Source organism: Phocoena sinus, chromosome 6, assembly GCF_008692025.1.
Source record: "Phocoena sinus isolate mPhoSin1 chromosome 6, mPhoSin1.pri, whole genome shotgun sequence".
Lineage (NCBI taxonomy): Eukaryota > Metazoa > Chordata > Mammalia > Artiodactyla > Phocoenidae > Phocoena > Phocoena sinus.
The window spans coordinates 33,150,707-33,168,231 of record NC_045768.1 but is presented as its reverse complement, the minus strand read 5'-3'; the positions used below and the strand labels follow the sequence as shown (position 1 = coordinate 33,168,231).

Here is a 17,525-nt window from a genome sequence, read left to right as displayed (position 1 = left end):
CAGACCCCGCTCCCGCACCTGGCCTCCAAGGCTTGCAGGGTCTGGCCTCGCCAGCCTCTAGGGCCACATCTTGGGCCACTGTCCCTGCTCTTGGCGCTCCAGCCTCCCTGGCCTTCTTTCAGTTTCTTGAGCATACCTATTTCCTTCTTGCCTTAGAATCTTCCCACACCCTCCCCTCTCTGCCTGGAACCTTTTCCTCCTCCTTCTTCCCTCCTTTAATTCCTGCTTATCCTTTAGAGTTCAGCTCAAACACCGCTTCATCAGGGAGGTGCCTCCCAGGCTGTGAAGTCTCCCCGTTAGACACATTCACGGTACCCCAAACGTCTCCTCGGAAGGCCTCATCACAACTGGCTCCCTTCCAGGCTGGAGGCTCTGTGAGGCCAGGGATCACATACGTCTTGCTCATTGATCTGTCTTCATCCCAGCTGATGTTGGGGACTCAGTAGATGTTTGCTGAGTGAGTGAAACGAGGGGGTTGTCAGGCCATCACATGTCGACACTGGCCTTTGAGATCATTCCACACAGTCACTCCCAGCCCTTCACCTCTGGTCTAATGTCCAGACAAGGAAACCTTACAGTGGGGAAGGTATGCCCTGGCCAGGTGACGGAGCTCCCAAGGCCACTTGGCAGTTACATGGATTATTGTAATTAACAAATCATCACCACCACCTTCTCCTGCTTCTTCTTCCTCTTCTCTTTCTTCTCCTTCATCTCTCTTCCCTCCCTCCTTCCCTTTCCTTCTTCTTTAAAGGCAAATCCCTTGTCACAGGGTGAGAAAACTAGGGTTCAGGTCCCAGTTTCACCAAGTCTTTACTCAACAGAAATTAGAACTTAACTAGCAGAGCTGTCTGGAGATAGAAGGGCTTCCTGCGAAGGTAGGGAGTGCCAGTTCCTGAGGATGCGCAGGTTTGGGCCAAAGCACGCGGCAGAGGTGTGCTGGAGGGTACTCCGGGGCAGGGAGGGGATGACCTGAGAGGTGTGTGATGGCCTCAGCAGGTTCCTCCCCATAATCACACACCCACCAACCAGGGGTGTGGATGAAGTGTCACGATCCCTTATGCCAATTTCATTTCAGGGTCCAATCAGTGAAGAAAGCTTAACAATAGCTACAGCAAAAGTGCCCCTCAGCACTTTTGAGGAAGAGGAGGCCAGCGGGTTCCCCACCGATGGCCTGGTTCCCCTCACACCCACAGCGGCCCCCAAGCAAGTAGTCACTTCTGTAAGTGTCTCCTAGCATCCTCTCTGGCTCACAGTGGGAAGAGAGGTCAGGGTCACGAGACAGGAGCAGTTGCCTGCCTTCCCAGAGCCAAATGCACAGGCAGCTTCGTTAGAGCATTTATCTGGGTCGGCACCAACCAGAGGGAGGCAGGATGTAACTGAAGGAGCATAGCAGAGGGGGTCAGGGGAGCAGGCTTTGTCCTGACCCTCTACGGGGACATTTTTGTCCCCCCTCTGCGGACCATCTTTGTCCAAGGAGAACTTTCTCGGAATGTGGTCCAAAGTTAGACAGCATTGCTGGGGTGAGAGGCAGTAAGCACCATCACTGGGGAGGGGGTTTAGAGGAGATGCATGTTTCAGAAGGGGATTATGAGTCTGTGCTTCTTTGAGTGTGTTGGGTGTAATGACAGTTGTAGGTAGGGAAGTGCTTTGAAATTGGGCTAGTGCCACTGAAAGGAAAGTCAATGAAACTCCCCAGCAGCAGTGTGCACATTGCATCATGGGTGAGGTGACTTGATTCATCGTGTTGGTTTGGCTTCTCAGGGTCTTGGTGATGAAGACTTAGCAGCAGCCACAACAGAGCAGCCCCTTCCCATGGCTGGGGCAGAAGAGTTGGGTGGCGCTCTCCCTGAGGGGCCACCGCTTCCCATACCCACAGTAGCTCCTGAAAGAGGAGTCCCTCCGGTAAGTGAAGATTTCATTTTGCGTAGAGGCATGAAGATTTGACTTGGCTGGTCTTACAGAGGAGAAAACGAAAGACCAGAGGCATGGGAGGGGCCTGCTTCTGGCTTTCCTAGAGGGAGGTTTTCATTTTGGTTCGCAAAATGCGGAATTTGGGGTTTTGAGGGTCCTCCAACCTAGGAACGCACAAGGAAGCTGCAGTTTGTGGAGAAGAAGAAGCAAGAGGTAAAAACCTAGGGCACCTGGCTTTGTGTCCCAAATTGCCCACTTCTTTAATTGGAATGAGAGCTTTCTAACAGGCAGAGCTGCCTAAAGATACAAAGGCCCATCTCAAGTGTCATTAGATTCCATCCTGGAGGTGGGGAAGCTTGTAAGACGTGGCAGGGACTGTAGAGGAAATAGAAGCATCAGAGGTGTGTTTGTTTGTGTGTGGGGGGGGGGAGGGGGCAGAGGGTCACCTTCAGGTCCCTTCCAACACGAGTTTTGGGGTTGCAACTGTACGACCTCACGCAAATCCCTTTCTTTGGGCTTCAGTTTCCTCATCTGTAGAAGAGGGTGGCTGTGAGGTCAAGTCAGAATGCAGGTCGGGGAATGTTCGGAAAGTTCTATGCACAGGTGCGAGGTTGTCACCACTTAAGGGCTGTGACTTTGTCTTTTAGAAGTGGGAAACCCAGAGCTGGTCCTCAGCATGGGCTTGTGTGAACTGGGGAATTAAATTGCCATTTAAGTGTCAATACATATATATATATATATATATATATATATATATATATATATATATATATTTTTTTTTTTTTTTTGTGGTACGCGGGCCTCTCACTGTTGTGGCCTCTCCTGTTGCGGAGCACAGGCTCCGGACGCGCAGGCTCAGCGGCCATGGCTCACGGGCCCAGCCGCTCCGCGGCGTGTGGGATCTTCCCGGACCGGGGCACGAACCTGTGTCCCCTGCATCGGCAGGCGGACTCCCAATCACTGCGCCACCAGGGAAGCCCTAAGTGTCAATATTTTTAAAGGAAAGAATTTGATTGGTGACCAGCTTGGGCCTCCCAGTTCCCCGAGCAACACTTGGTCACACATGCTTTCAGAGCCTTGACTCAAGTTACAGACATGTGGTCCCTTGGCCACAGCGCTCCAGGGCTGACCTGGGATGGGAGGGCTGTGGGACAGGACACCCGAGAGCTGGCTGTGAATCCTGAATGCCCACGGCTGCAGCGCCCGGCGGTCATTAAGCACTGCTTGGTCTCTTTATTTTTTATTCATTCACTCATTGATGTTCTCACTGACTCAGTGCATAGCAACTCAGGGCCCTCAGTCCATACACTTGGAGATTGAGATGAATATGACCTCGTCCCTGTCCCCAAGGAACTCACAGTCAAGGGGCTGGAAATAAGCCTTTTGCACTGACATTTATTAAGCACTCTGGGTTCCAACTTGATCTGATTCTATGCACACCACCGCTCTCTGGTACAAGGAGAATCGTCTCCATTTTCCAGGTGAGGGGAGTGAGACTTAGGTAAAGGAACCTGCCTGCTGTGGCACACCCTTAAGAGGAGGGCTGGGATTTGAACCCAGGCACGCTGGCCTGCAGAGCTCATGCCCTAGAGCATCCCCGAGAGTGTGGTATGGTGGAGAGGTCCCAGAATGGGAGCCGGGAGGCTGAGGTTCTGACTTGTGGTGAGTCTTGGTGTTGCTGTCTATAAAAAGAGGAGGTGAGCGAGAGCTCTGGTTTTTAACCTTTTCTTCATCTTAGAGACACCTGGGAAGCTTAGGCCAATGCAGGTGTCCGAGTTCACTGCCAGACCAGTTGAGGAGCCCCTGGTGCTGGGGCTCATGCTCCCAGGAGACTCTACTGGGCAACAAACATGGAACCCACCAGGCTGGCTGTGATGCCTGTGGCCCTGGGCTCGCTAAACAGCCCCCCTGCTCCTCTGCTTCTCACCCCAAGGGACACACAAAACACCAAGACTGCATCTCGCCACGGTGATGCCACATCAGGTGCAGCAGCACTGGCTGGCGATGCCCCTTCACGTAGAGCCAGTTTTCCTTTTTCTTTTTCTAAAACTTTTTATTATGGAAACTCTAAAAATTCACAAAAGGACTTAGAATAGTATAATAACCCCCCCACATACACATCACTCAGCAACATTACGCGAGTCGTGCTTTATCTGTTCCACCTCCTACAGCCATCTTTTTGGAGTGGAGGGAAGGGGAAGACTGGGGTATTTTAAAGCAAATCCTGAACACTGTATCATTTAACTCATAAACGTGTTAATGTGCATTGTTAATAGGTTGATCTGGGACCTTTTTTTCCCCTTAGCCACAGTGTCATCCATCAGTGGTAATAATGGATGTCATTATCTATCTAACAAAATTGACAGTGGTTCCTTCATATTATCTAATACCCTAGTTATTTAAAAATGCCTTTTTGCACTTAGTTTGAATCTGCATCCAAACAAGGTCTACTTTGTGTTCGGTTGATGTGTCTCTTAAGTCTCTTTTGGTCCATGATTGTTTCCCACCTACTTTGTTCTTTTTGCCATTGATTTATTGGGAAACCTGGTTCAGTTGTCCTTGGATCCTTTATATTTTGTGCTTTCAGAAGCTGGCACTTGGTGAGGGCCTGGTGAGACCAGCTATGCTGGTGACAGTGTCAGTGGTTTAATACTGCTGAGAAGTTCTTGATCAACACATATCAACACCATAAAACTGCGTATTGTTGACCCAGACACTTTTGTTCTAGGAATCAATCCTAAAGGAGATAGTCTGTTGTGTAAAAAGGCTTTGTGTACATGGATGTTAATCTCAGTATTGTCCATAATGGAAAAAAACTAGACACAGTTTAACTAGCCAACAATAGGGGAGTTAACTGAATTAAAGGATGTTCAAATAATGGAACATTATGCAGCTATTAAAATTATACTTATTAGGAGTATTTAATGATGGAGGAAAATACTTACCATATAATGCTAAGTGGAAAAAAAGCTGGTTATGAACTTCAATATACTGACTGGGCTGACCCTGGAGGAGTCCTAGCCTAGTGGGACCAACACACGCACAACTGAGCTTCAAGTCAGGTGGTCCTACTGTGGTCTTAACTATTTAAAAATAGACACATGCAAAAACCCTGGAAGGAAATACCTTCCCTAAATGTCGGCAGTTGTGGCCTTAAAGTAGTAGAACTGTGAGGGTTGGTAGGTTCCTAATACATGGTGGTTTTTCCGTCAAGGGGGCTTCTGACTTTTCCAATGAGATGTTTAAAAAATTTTTTTTTTAATTTTTCTTTTTTGGCCTCTCCATGTTTGCAGGGGTCTTAGTTCCCCGACCAGGGATTGAACCCGGGCCACGGCAGCGGAAGCACAGAGTCCCAACCACTGTACCGCCAGGGAATTCCCATCCAATGAGATTTTTAAAAAGCTCCAAGAAGAGAGAGAGAGGGAGAGAGGTGTGGGGAGAAAATTGAAAGAGAGAGACGAACATGCAGGATTTCATCGTGGCACATAAGTAATGAAGATAGATCACCCTAAGTGCCTGTGTCAGGAATTTGTGATGAATTGAAATGGGTGCCCCAATTCCTGAGCAGACAGTTTAATAACACAGTAGGGACAGTCATGGGAGTACCCACTCTGGAATATCTTTTGGATCATTTTGAATCTCAGAGTCACCGAAGGCAGTGGGTGAGAGGGGCATTCATGTCTGGCTCTGCCATACCCCTCTCTCTGTTTATTCATGTATAAAATGGGGATTGTAGAACCTTCTCTCTGGGATGTGGTGAGGATTAAATGAATTAATACATGGAAAACTTTACCTGGCACATAGTACACGCTCAACAAATTAGGTATATAGAACTCCTGCATAAGCCTCCTCTTGAAATAGGCACAGTTTCTGGAGAGAGGAGGGGAGTGGGAAGGGGTGTCCAGTGTTCCACTGACGTCTTGTTCTCTTTAGGGTGAAGCTGGGGAGGGGCTTCCTGACCCCCTTGGACCTGCTGGACCCACGGTGAGATTCCCCCCCGGGGTTGTCACATGCACAGCGTGCAGGGGATGGGGATGCACAAAACAGCCACAGGCGGATCCTTCCCGTCTGCCCCCAAGTGCCCTCCAGTCAGAGCTCAGTTCTCTTTCCTGTAGCAGGACTCTCTCAGAGAGTCCAGGAGCAGAAACTATTTACATCCCATTTATATCCTGTGCCCTGAAAGACCCCCAGGTCCCTCAAACTAAGCACATCCCAAACTGAACTTGTCACCATGCTCCCAGGCCTGCTCTCCCCCCAGGGTTCCCCTGCTCTGGGAATGGTACCCCATCTTCCTGATCATGAAGAGAGAAGCCAGGAAACATCCTCGAGTGCCCCCCCTCAATTCAGTCAGTCCCGAAGCCCCCAAGTCTAGCTGTGCAGCACCTCCTCATCCCTTGGATGCTGGCAACAGCCTCCTGTGTACTCACCTTTATGTCATCACCCCCCTTCTCCCACCTACATGCCCACACTGCCACAACCTGCCTAAACTCAGCTCTAACCCCTAACCCAGCTCTTCCTTATTCGATGATTGAATTAGGCCTTGCCTGGTTCCCATCTTCAGGAACTGAGTACCAGAAAGGTGTTTTGGAAGTTTCCTTTTGTTCTTTGGAGGAATTTGATGGTATTCAACAAGTACATAATGAGTGCCTTCTCAGTGTCAGATCTCATGCTGGACACTGGGCACCCAGAGGTATCTCAGGATTGGGCCGACCCTGGAGGAGTCCTAGCATAGTGGGACCAACACACGCACAACTGAGCTTCAAGTCAGGTGGTCCTACTGCCAAATCCAGACCCCCGCAGTGGCTGGTGGGAACACAGAGTAGGAGAGGTGAATTCTCTCTGAAAATGGGGTTGGGCAGGGCTCCATGGAGGAGGTGACCATGGAACTGGGCCTTGAAGGATGAGTAGGAATTTGAAAGGCAGCGGAAGAGGCTGTGAAAGAGTGTCCTGCGTTTGAGGACTGGCTCTGTGTTGGCCGCACAGCTGGGAGGGGGAGAGGGAGGAGGGCAGCTGTAGAGGGGAGAGGGAGGAGGGCAGCTGTAGAGGGGACCGGGAGAAAAAGCCAGAAGGAAAGTTGGCAGCAGCAGTTATAGGACCACAGAATATGGGAAAACTTTCAGTGACACAGCTGTCCTTGGAGAGTAGCAGGTGAAACCAAGCCGTGGGAACTTTTTCTCTGTACAGGTGGGAGTGGAGGCTGAGGGCTCCAGCCTGGGCTGGGGCTTGGACGTCGGCTCTGGTGACCCAGTGCCCAGCGAGGAGCTGTTAAGAGTAAGTGTGAAGGGTTAAACAGCCTAGTGTCGGGGGCAGCCTTCACGAGGATCCAGGAGGGAGGGACAACAGGGGCCGATAGCAGATGAAAGCAGATTGCCACCATTGATAACTTTTGCGGCTGATGGTGGGCTCCTGGGACTCACTATACTTTCCCCTCTATATTTGTATATGTTCGGCATTTCCGTCTTCCGTCAGTTTTAAGTGAGTCTGAGCCTTAGTTTATAGTCAGGAGCCCCACTTGGCCATTTGCCTCCTTCTCCCGGTAGCCTTCTCCAGCAGGCTCTTTCACAGCAGGTATGCCCATGACCTTCACCTCTACCACCTGGCTCTGCCCCCCACCCCCTTACCCATTACAGAGACCTGCTGGCCTCTTCTCTGGATAGCATTTCACACTTCGGCTTCCAGACCCTTCTCAAAATCCTTCCTACCCTGAGGCGGCCCCCTCCCTACCTCTCTAGACCACTCATTCTGCCTCTTTGGCCCCTCTTGCTCTCCCAGCCTCTTGCCCAAGGCTGGGCCCCCACTGGTCCCTCTAGATTTCCCCCGGGAGCGCCTCTCTTCTCAGCTGCATCTCGTGCCTCTGTCCCCAGGGCCCCAACCTCATCTCCATCCCTTCCTCTGAGCCCTTGTGCTGAATCCCCACCTAGAAGGCTCCACTCGGCTGCCCTTCTGCTCACTCATCATGACAGGGCTGGAAGGGTTCAGGACTCACTGGATGAGTGGAGCGGGACCCAGCTGGGATTTCCAAGCTGGTGGCATCAGCCAACCCAGCCTGAAGCTAAAGAGACTAGTACACTGCAGGGATGTTTGTAATAAGGGTTAACAATAGGCAGTTTGGGACTAACCTCTCAGGTAATCAGAAAACTAAATTAGAGCAACTCTGAGAATTCCAACAAATTATATTTTTATTATGTACATACATCTAGGGAGAAAACATGATATAATGCACTTAAAAAGATCTGGATTCACATCCCAGCTCTTCTCCTAATTAGCTGTGTGTGTGAGCTCTTGGGCAAGTCACAACATGTCACTAAGCCTCAGTTTCCCCATCTTCTAAGTAGGAATACCAGTCTCTACTTGTAGAGTTGTTTTCAGAAATGGAGTGAATGGAACATATATATTTGTCCCCTCCTGCACTGTTTCTTAACAAGGTGTCTATTTTTAGGGTCCTCCAGGTCCCCCAGGCCCACCTGGCTTACCTGGGATTCCAGGAAAACCAGGAACTGATGTTTTCATGGGACCCCCTGGATCCCCTGGAGAAGATGGACCTGCTGGTGAACCTGGTCCCCCGGTAAGCTGCCGAAGCCATTGCCTCCCTCCGTGCCTATGGGGCTTCCTTTAGCCAGGGAGGGGGTACAGACTGCAGACCCCAGCGCTAAGGCTTACGACAGGGAGCGAGGAGCTAGCTAGCGTTTGTAAACAAATTCCTCCTCGGCTGAAACATTACTAAGACTCATAAGAAGCAGCAGCCAGGCTTCCCTGGTGGCTCAGCGGTTAAGAATCCACCTGCCAATGCAGGAGACACGGGTTCGAGCCCTGGTCCGGAAGATCCCACATGCAGCAGAGCAGCTAAGCCCGTGTGCCACAACTACTGAGCCCGCGCACCTAGAGCCCGTGCTCCACAACAAGAGAAGCCACCGCAATGAGAAGCCCGTGCACCGCAGCGAAGAGTAGCCCCTGCTTGTCGCAACTAGAGAAAGCCCGCGAGCGCAATGAAGACCCAGCACAGCCAAAAATAAATAAATAAATAAAATTTATTTTTTATAAAAAGCAGCAGCCAAGAAAAACATCACCCTACACATTGTTTCGCTGCTTTATCTTAGTATAGGAAATGCAGGCTCCCATAGAAACTTGGAATCGTAGAGCACCAGTGCTGGGCCCGGGGTGGGAGGCCCCCAGAAACTACCTCGTCCAGCCCTTCCCCCGACTCTCCACAGAAGAGAAAATGCAACCCAGAGAGTGAAGGACCCTCGTCCACAGATGCACAGCCAGCCGTGGCTGAACTGGGGCCAGGACAGGTGTTCTGCTATGGGCTGACACAAGGCTTTGGACCCACTGGCCTCACCCACTTGGTCTTCCCAGCCCTGGCCTCCTTTTCCAAAGAGGGTTCATATTTGATTCTTCTCAGAGATGTTGCGGGCTGATTATCCTTGATGTTCCTCAGGGCCCTGAGGGAAAGCCTGGACTTGATGGAGCCTCCGGCCTTCCTGGAATGAAAGGGGAGAAGGTATGGAGAAGAGGGGGGCGGGCTCCAACAAGGGGAATCACCAGGCCCAGCCTGCCTCTCTGACATCTAAGCCTGACCTTGCCTGATCCCATCCTGGTCCGCGCTGCTGGATGTCTCCCCATCCCGGAGCTCTTTATGCTCAAACCTGTACTCAGCGTCTTCCCCTGCCCACTCCTGGTGTCCCCAGCTTCCGTGAATGGCACTGCCATCCACCCAGCCCCCTGGACTCGAAAGCAGAGTCTTCTCTAACTCCTCCCTCCTCTCCCTTTCCTACCATGAACCATCTGTTGCCAAGACTGGCCAATCTGATGTCCACCTCTCTTTCCACCCTGACATGACGTTCATCTCTCCTCGCCTGCAGTGTGGCATCAGGCTCCTCGCTGGTGCCCCCTTCTCCCCACCCACAATCCAGCCTCCAGCTACCTGCCCAGTCCATCTTCCTAGAGCAGGCTCTCACCACGCACTGCCCTCTCCACTGAGAAAGTGCCAGCGACCCCCCGTTGCCTGCAGGACAGAGCCCTCACTACGTGCAGACCTTCAAGGCCCTTCCCGGCCTACCTTTCCAGCTCCACCTCCCGCCGTTCCCTTACACACCTGGCCTCCAGGCCAGCCAGCCAGCACTACCGAAAGGCTCTGGGCTTGCACAGCCTCCTGGCCCTGGCTTGTGGTTTCCTCTCTGGCCTGTCCTTTCCCTTTCCTCATTCTCAGAAGCCCAGTTCAGATATACCCTCTGGGAAGCTCTCCTGGACTCTGTGAGCAGAAAGTACCCCTCCTTCCTCTGCTTCCCGTTAGCACAGTACTGATTCTGCGGGACCCCTCCAGCCAGGGTCACTGAAGCTGTTGGCTTACCAGTCTGCTCCCAAGCCCAGCCTTACAAGCAGGGTGTGAGCACTGTCTGTGTATCCTTAGAACCTAGCCCAGGCTTCTGTGAGCAGTTTGATGCATGAATGAAACTTCTTCAGGCGCCCTTTTTGCCCTCCATTCCTGAGTCTCACACGCCCTCAGTCTCTCCCTTCTCTGTAAGCCCCTGTAGTCTTCTGTTAAGGTTAAGCCACGTGGTGCTGTGGGGTGGGGTTCCTGCCCCTGCTGTGTTCCCATGTTCCGCAAATGGGGGCAATAAAGATAAGGTGAGCTTCCTTCTAGAGATGTAGTCGTGAGCTTCACTGGGGTTCAGAGGAGGGAGGGGCCTCCCCTCTGGGGTGGGGACTGGAGGCCTTCTGTGTACCCAACCTGGACGGAGTTTTGGAAAGTGCTGGCTCCCTAGACACCATCCTTGTCACTGAATTTCCAGTTTCCGTCAGCTCTCAGGAGTATTTTTATTGAAACAGTAACTCGATTTTCGTGAAAACCTCATTTCTCAGAAAAAGAAGAAACAATTCTCGAGCTTTATAGAACTCATTTTACACGTACTGTTTCATAAGAAATTAACTTTTGCAGGAAACATCACAAGACTTACTCTCATCTTCCTTGTTCTTCTTACCAGCTTCCCTGCCCCCGACACTCCCCCCAAACCCCGCCCCACACCCCTCCCACACACCCCTCCCCACGCAGCCCCCTCCCCACACCCCCCCTCCCCACAAACCCCTCCTTACACACCCCTCCCCATACACACCCCTCCCACACACAGCCCTCCCCACACACCCCTCCCCACACCCCCTCCCCACATACCCCTCCCACACACCCCTCCCCACACACCCCTCCCCACACACCCCCTCCCACACACCCCTCCCACACACCCCTCCCACACACACCATTCCGCCCACACCCCTCCCCCACACCCCTCCCCACATACCTCTTCCACACACCTCTCCCACACACACCCCTCCCCGCACACCCCTCTCCCTCACACCCCTCCCCACACACACCCCTCCCACACACCCCTCCCACACACACCATTCGCCCCACACCCCTCCCCCCATACCCCTCCCCACACCCCCCTCCCCCACACCCCCCTTCCCCACATACCTCTCCCACACACCTCTCCCACACACACCCCTCCCCACACACCCCCTCCCAATACACCCCTCCCCACACATCTCTCCCACACACACCCCTCCCCCACACACCCCCTCACCGCGCACCCCTCCCCACACACCCCTCCCACACACCCCTCCCCACACACCCCTCTCCCACACCCCCCTCCCCACACACACCCCTCCCCACACACCCCTCCCCACACAGCCCCCTCCCCACACACCCCCTCCCCACACACCCCTCCCACATACCCCTCCCACACACACCCCTCCCCACACGCCCCCCTACACCCCTCCCCACACACCCCTCCCCACATACCCCTTCCCACATCCCTCCCACACACACCCCCTCCTACACACACCCTTCCACACACCCCTCCCACACACACCCTTCCCCCCACACCCCTCCCCCATACTCCTCCCCCACACCCCTCCCCCACACACCCCTCCCCCACACACCCTTCCCCACATACCTCTCCCACACATCCCTCCCACACACCCCTCCACTACACCCCCCTCCCCACACACCCCTCCCACACACCCCTCCCCTACACCCCCCTCCCCACACACCCCCCTCCCCACACAGCCCTCCCCACATACCCCTCCCACACACACCCTTCCCCACACCCCTCCCACACACACCCCTCCCCACACACCCCTTCCAGGCACACCCCTCCCCACACACCCCTCCCACACACACCCCTCCCACACACCCCTTCCCACACACCCCTCCCCTACACACCCCTCCCTGGCTGGTCTCGGACTTAAAAATACCCACACCCATGCCCACATTCGCACACAAACACCCTCACAGGCGCATTCTGCAGCTGCTCAGACACTCGGTTGTGCACAGAGCAGCAGGCTTGCCCAGACTAATTGTGGCAGATGAATCACATTTTTCTTCCTGGAATTTGCTGTGAGGCCTAATTTGTTGCCCTGTGTGTATACGATGTTTTCTGGTCAAGGAAAAGTAGACTCTAGAAGGACTTTGAAATTTTCATCTGGAGATCTGGAGGAAAGCCTCACACATGACATTTACCCCCCACCCCCACGCCCCCCCCCCCCAAAAGTAAACCAAGGAGAATAGTCAGAATGTGAAATAACAAAAATTGCTAAAGAAAATGAATAATCTCAGGGATGTAACACCACATAAGATCCAATGATACATTTGATCCTTGATGCCCCTCTACAATCTCTGCTCAGCTTACACACCTTCAGTGACAGGGGACTCATTTCCTGCCTTTATATGTACAAGCTGGATAAAATCATCTGTTTCTGAGAAAGATAAATCAAGGTCCCACATATCTTCTAGAACTTCCTTCCTTTGAAACTGCTACAAGGTGTACTTTTGGTTTGAAAAGAGTCAGGAAGGCAATTGAAAAAGTACAGTTTTTTACCTTATGAACATCTTTTTCTTGAACGGGGTCAACTGGCAACACAATAATAATGTTTTCAGAGGATAGAGTCCAAAAGTCAAGAGATGGGACTAAGTTAACTTCTATTTCACAATATCCCTGACTGTGATTTGACTTGTTACTTGGAAAATGCATAAGGTTGGTACTTCCTTCAAGGACAGGTTGCGTCAAGCAGCAGAAGATGGTGTGGCTGGTCACACCCAAGAAAAGCAGACAAAGAAACTGTAGCCTGCAGATTGGGCAACAAAACTGGAACCCCATTCTTTCTGTTTCTGCCTGGGATAAAAGGTCACACTTAATTTTTCCCATGTCAGGCCAGCAGGCAGGGAAGTGACAGAGTCTAGCCAGCCAGCCTTGCTTCCTTCTGCAAGCACCCCTCTCCTCCCACCATCCCATAGAGTAACGGGATTCTTTCTGTGATTCTCTCTTCAGGTAGGTCTCTTCTGTTATTCAACCCTTCTGTAGAGTACTTTCTCTCGGCAGTTATATATATATATATTTTTTTTTTTGGCAGTTATATATTTTTGTCTCTAAGGTCTCTAATTGATTTTTTCTTTTTTAAAAAATTTATTTATTTATTTATTTTTGGCTGTGTTGGGTCTTTGTTGCTGCGTGCGGGCTTTCTCTAGCTGCGCTGAGCAGGTGCTACTCTTCATTGTGGTGCACGGGCTTATCATTGCAGTGGCTTCTCTTATTGTGGAATACAGGCCCTAGGCGCATGGGCTCTAGAGCGCAGGCTCAGTAGTTGTGGCGCACAGGCTTAACTGCTCCACAGCATGTGGGATCTTCCCGGACCAGGGCTCAAACCTGGGTCCCCTGCATTGGCAGACAGACTCCTAACAACTGTGCCACCAGAGAAGCCCTGATTCTTTACTATAACCACTGTTCTTATTTCATAATAGTTTGTCCTTGTTTCTTGGCTGTAATATCCTCCCTTTTCTCCCTGAGAATATATAGTATTTACTTAGACTCCTGATTGGATCATGTTCTTAGCTGTTTCCTCAGGAAACCTTCCATGGTTGATGTTGTCGTTTCTCTTTCGGAGTGTTGCCTCTCCTCAAATGTGTAGTGTTTCTTGTTTGTGTGTTTGCTTTAGAAATTGGAATCCCTCTTTAGTCTGTTTCCCGCCTCTGTACAAATTACTAGGGAGTTGGGTGGTAGCTACTTCTGCAGGTTTCAGGAAGGTGACGGGAAGAGTAGGATGTGCCATCAGGCAGGGCACCTCAACAGCTGATCTTAGGTGTTTGGGATACCCCTGGACCTCCCAGGGTCCACTAGCCACCTGGGGCTCTGCCCTATCCCTTTGCTCCAGTAAACAACTCTTATTATCCTTGTAGCAGGAGTGGAAGTGGGAGGTGAGGGGAGATGGGCAGGGCTCCATGGCTGTCTAGCTCCAGAATTTCAACCCATCTCCCTGTCAGAGCCACACCCTGATCCTGGCTTCCACTCCTCCCTTGCCTGCTCTTTTTCTACCTGTGATTCCTCTCCACCGCTGGAGCCTCTGCTTCAGCTTCCCATGTTTCCTCTTTGCCATTCCTCACTGTTTCAGATTCAGTATCACTCGCCATCTTATTTTTGAGCATGACTATTTTGGAACTATCCACTCTGTCATTGCTATGGATTTGATATAGGAAGGGGAATCTGGCCCAGGGAAAGAGGGGTTTGGGAGAAGGCACAGCCTTAGATGGCGGGTGTGTCATGGTGTCAGGGCCTTCTGTGTGGCCGTGCAATTGCTGACTTCTTCTCTTGCGGGTGCTTCTGTGGTTTCCTTGGAGGTTCTCTAGCGGGGAGCCCCTGACTGCAGTCCTCTGATGTAGTGCAGTGTCTCCTGTGGCTGACCACTCCTGACCATCAGCCCCCATTGGTCCTCCCCTCTATCTGAGCTCGCAGCTGGCTCCTTTCCTTGGGATCCACATCTAACCCCCCAGGAAACCTGTACTGTGTCCCCCATTGGCGGTGGACATGCAACCTGCTTTAGAGACCCCCCCCACCCCCATTCTGGGGCTATTCCAGCCAGATTTTGGTCTTTAGATTTTTTCCAGAAGAGAACCAGCCATCATCCACATATCCCCAGAAGCCTAGGGAATACGTATCAAATTCTTGAAGTCCCTTCCCTTGGCTTCGAGGAGGGGAATCGGGCCCACCCAGTACACTGACAGCTCTCCAAGGGAATTCTTCCTCTACAATCTCTTCCTGGTTAATCTTCAACTTCTCCTTTTCACTCTTGAAGTAGGTGATGAGATAATAGTTGGAAGATGGGTTTCACAAGCTTTCAGCATGACCTGCTTAAGCAAACTCACAACTACTGTAATGGGCTCAGGTTTGAGACATCAGTCAGAACTGAGCAGGAAGAGTCCCATTTTAATTTCCTGTTACTTAAGAGTCTGAAATCCTGCGTTTTCTTTTAAACATATCTAATGAAATATATATTAATTGGCCCCAATTTTTTTTTCAGGGAGCAAGAGGACGTAATGGCTCATTTGGTGAAAAGGTAAAAAATGAAAATGAAGAAGAAAAAGCTTTCTCCTCCTTCCTCCCCTCTCTCTGAGTTTAGTATAATTGAACTGTTGGGCTAGAGTATTGAATATATAAATGTCATGGATCAGAGAGAAACATCTGGAAGGAACTGCTTGGGAAAGGCAGAACAGCTGGAGCAGAGTAAATGACCCACCAGGTTTTCTCCTCTCTCACCCACTCCACCCTAATTCATTCAGTGAGCACCATTAGCTTATCTCCAAGAGAGATGTCAATTGGCAAGATGGCTGTTTCTGTACAATCAAGTAACGCTGATCAGAGAATCCAACGATCTAATTAAGTTCAAAGAACAATTTTCTGACTCGGTTGCGGGTGTTGTTCCTTCCATGAGTGACTCCAAGGCTAGATAATCAGCCTGTCCCCTTCCTTACAGGGTGATCCCGGCAACAGAGGCTTACCAGGACCCCCAGGGAAAAATGGACAAGTTGGCGCTCCTGGGGTCATGGGACCCCCAGGGCCCCCTGGACCCCCTGGGCCCCGAGGCCCTGGATGTACAATGGGACTTGGATTTGAGGTACGTTTCCTCCTTTCTGTGGTTAAAGAACAACGTGCGCTAAGGACTACTGGAAAGGCCAGCTAACTGAACGCCAAGGTGGTGCTGATTCCCCACTGAGCCCCAGCTCCCAGCATCACACCTGGCACAGGGAGGTGCTCGGGAATCAGTACTGAAATTCTCATTCTTCTTCCTTCCCTAGGATACTGAAGGCTCTGGGAGCATCAGGCTGTTGCATGAGCCCAGAATCTCTGGACCAACGGCTTCAAGTGTAGGTTGGCTTTTTACACCTTCATTTTGAGGATTGTTATGCTGTCACACTGGAGTGGAGAAGCTGTGGGGTGCCATCCTGGCTCTGCTACTTTCACTAATTTACCCTCTCTGCACCTCCAGCTTCCAGCTGTGTGGTGGGGAGACCAGGTGCTCTTTATAGCTTGTTTCTTTGAGGAGTAGCACAGAGGTTTTGCACAAAACATCATCTGGGAAAACTTGAAAATTATCTTTCTCTCTCTCTGCAGTCCCTTACCATCAAGCATCTGCTTCATTGCCTCCTTCCTGCCTCCCATTCAAGACTCACACTTTGCCCCGTTTCAGAATCCCTTGCTCCTAACAAGTACCCTTCCCCACTACATCTACCCCCCAGGGAGGTGTTGTCCATCTTCTTCTATGATACCTGCTCTCAAGAGGACCAATCCCCAGGATCTCATTATATTTGAGATCCAAGTGGTACCCAGAGCTGAGCATACCAGTGCAGGAGGAGCTGAGCCTCGCAAAGGGGAGCAGCACAGCCCCCTCCATGATTGAATAGGAAGACCTCCCCCACACCCCAGATGCAGAGTGCTCTGGGTTCAGGGTCAAAAGGACACTCACCCCGTGCTGGGAGAGGGCCTCTGGTCCTCTTACTGTCTGTGAGATATTCCTTCCTTCTGACTCTATAAGGGGAATTTGCCCCTCATCTTTTGCTCCCATTATCTGGGACAAAATCCTTGTAAGAGCTTAGGGAGAGATGGCAAGATGGGAGGATAGATGGAGCGTGGGCAAAGTGAATAGAAAAAAACCCAAAGAATATTTGTTTGTCTGTTTTGCCAGGGTCCCAAAGGAGAAAAAGGAGACCAGGGATCCAAGGTGAGATCACAGATCTGAAGTGGGGGTGAGAGAAATTTTCAGCCTGGTTCTAGGAGCATTATCCACATACAGTGAATTTTTTTTCCACTCTCACTACTATATCCAGGGTGAAAGAGGGATGGATGGAGCCAGCATTGTGGGACCCCCTGGGCCCAGGGGGCTACCAGGGCGCATCGAGGTCTTATCTAGTGTGAGTATCACTAGGTATCACCAGCATGGCTGCTTTTGCTAAAGGGGAGGGAAGGTTGTCCACAACTTCAGGGCCTTCAGGGCTGCTCTTTATGCAGGGGGCACGTAGCTGGCATCTGGTGTTGGAGTTCCTACCTGCCAGCATGACCCACCTGTCTGTTCCTACCCTGGTACCACTATTGTCACACATAGTGTGTCCAGAACCCTCTCTTCTGGTTGGCAGCATTTGCAGTCAGGAGACTGAGTGTAACAGAGCTGTAACCAAGAGGCAAGGAACATAAGCGGGGGAATGAGGGAGGAAAGATGGTTTAGGTTATGAGAAATCAAGGAAGACTTTCTGGAAGAAGTCTCCTTGAGCAGGGACTTGAAAGCTAAGAAGGATT

The 17,525-nt window shown here is 51.3% G+C and overlaps 1 protein-coding gene across 3 annotated transcripts in view; it reads left to right on the top strand.

Annotated features, from left to right (window-relative positions):
- COL15A1 (collagen type XV alpha 1 chain) overlaps window positions 1-17,525 on the top strand; it is a 101,858-nt gene that overhangs the window by 50,609 nt on the left and 33,724 nt on the right. For all 3 annotated transcript variants that reach the window (XM_032636192.1, XM_032636193.1, XM_032636194.1), the window contains 11 exons: window positions 1,076-1,219; window positions 1,762-1,902; window positions 5,845-5,895; window positions 7,096-7,182; window positions 8,351-8,476; window positions 9,350-9,412; window positions 15,256-15,291; window positions 15,709-15,849; window positions 16,031-16,099; window positions 16,918-16,953; window positions 17,060-17,143. In XM_032636192.1, the coding sequence (XP_032492083.1) occupies window positions 1,076-1,219; window positions 1,762-1,902; window positions 5,845-5,895; window positions 7,096-7,182; window positions 8,351-8,476; window positions 9,350-9,412; window positions 15,256-15,291; window positions 15,709-15,849; window positions 16,031-16,099; window positions 16,918-16,953; window positions 17,060-17,143 (978 nt within the window). The remainder of the gene's footprint in view (window positions 1-1,075; window positions 1,220-1,761; window positions 1,903-5,844; window positions 5,896-7,095; window positions 7,183-8,350; window positions 8,477-9,349; window positions 9,413-15,255; window positions 15,292-15,708; window positions 15,850-16,030; window positions 16,100-16,917; window positions 16,954-17,059; window positions 17,144-17,525) is intronic.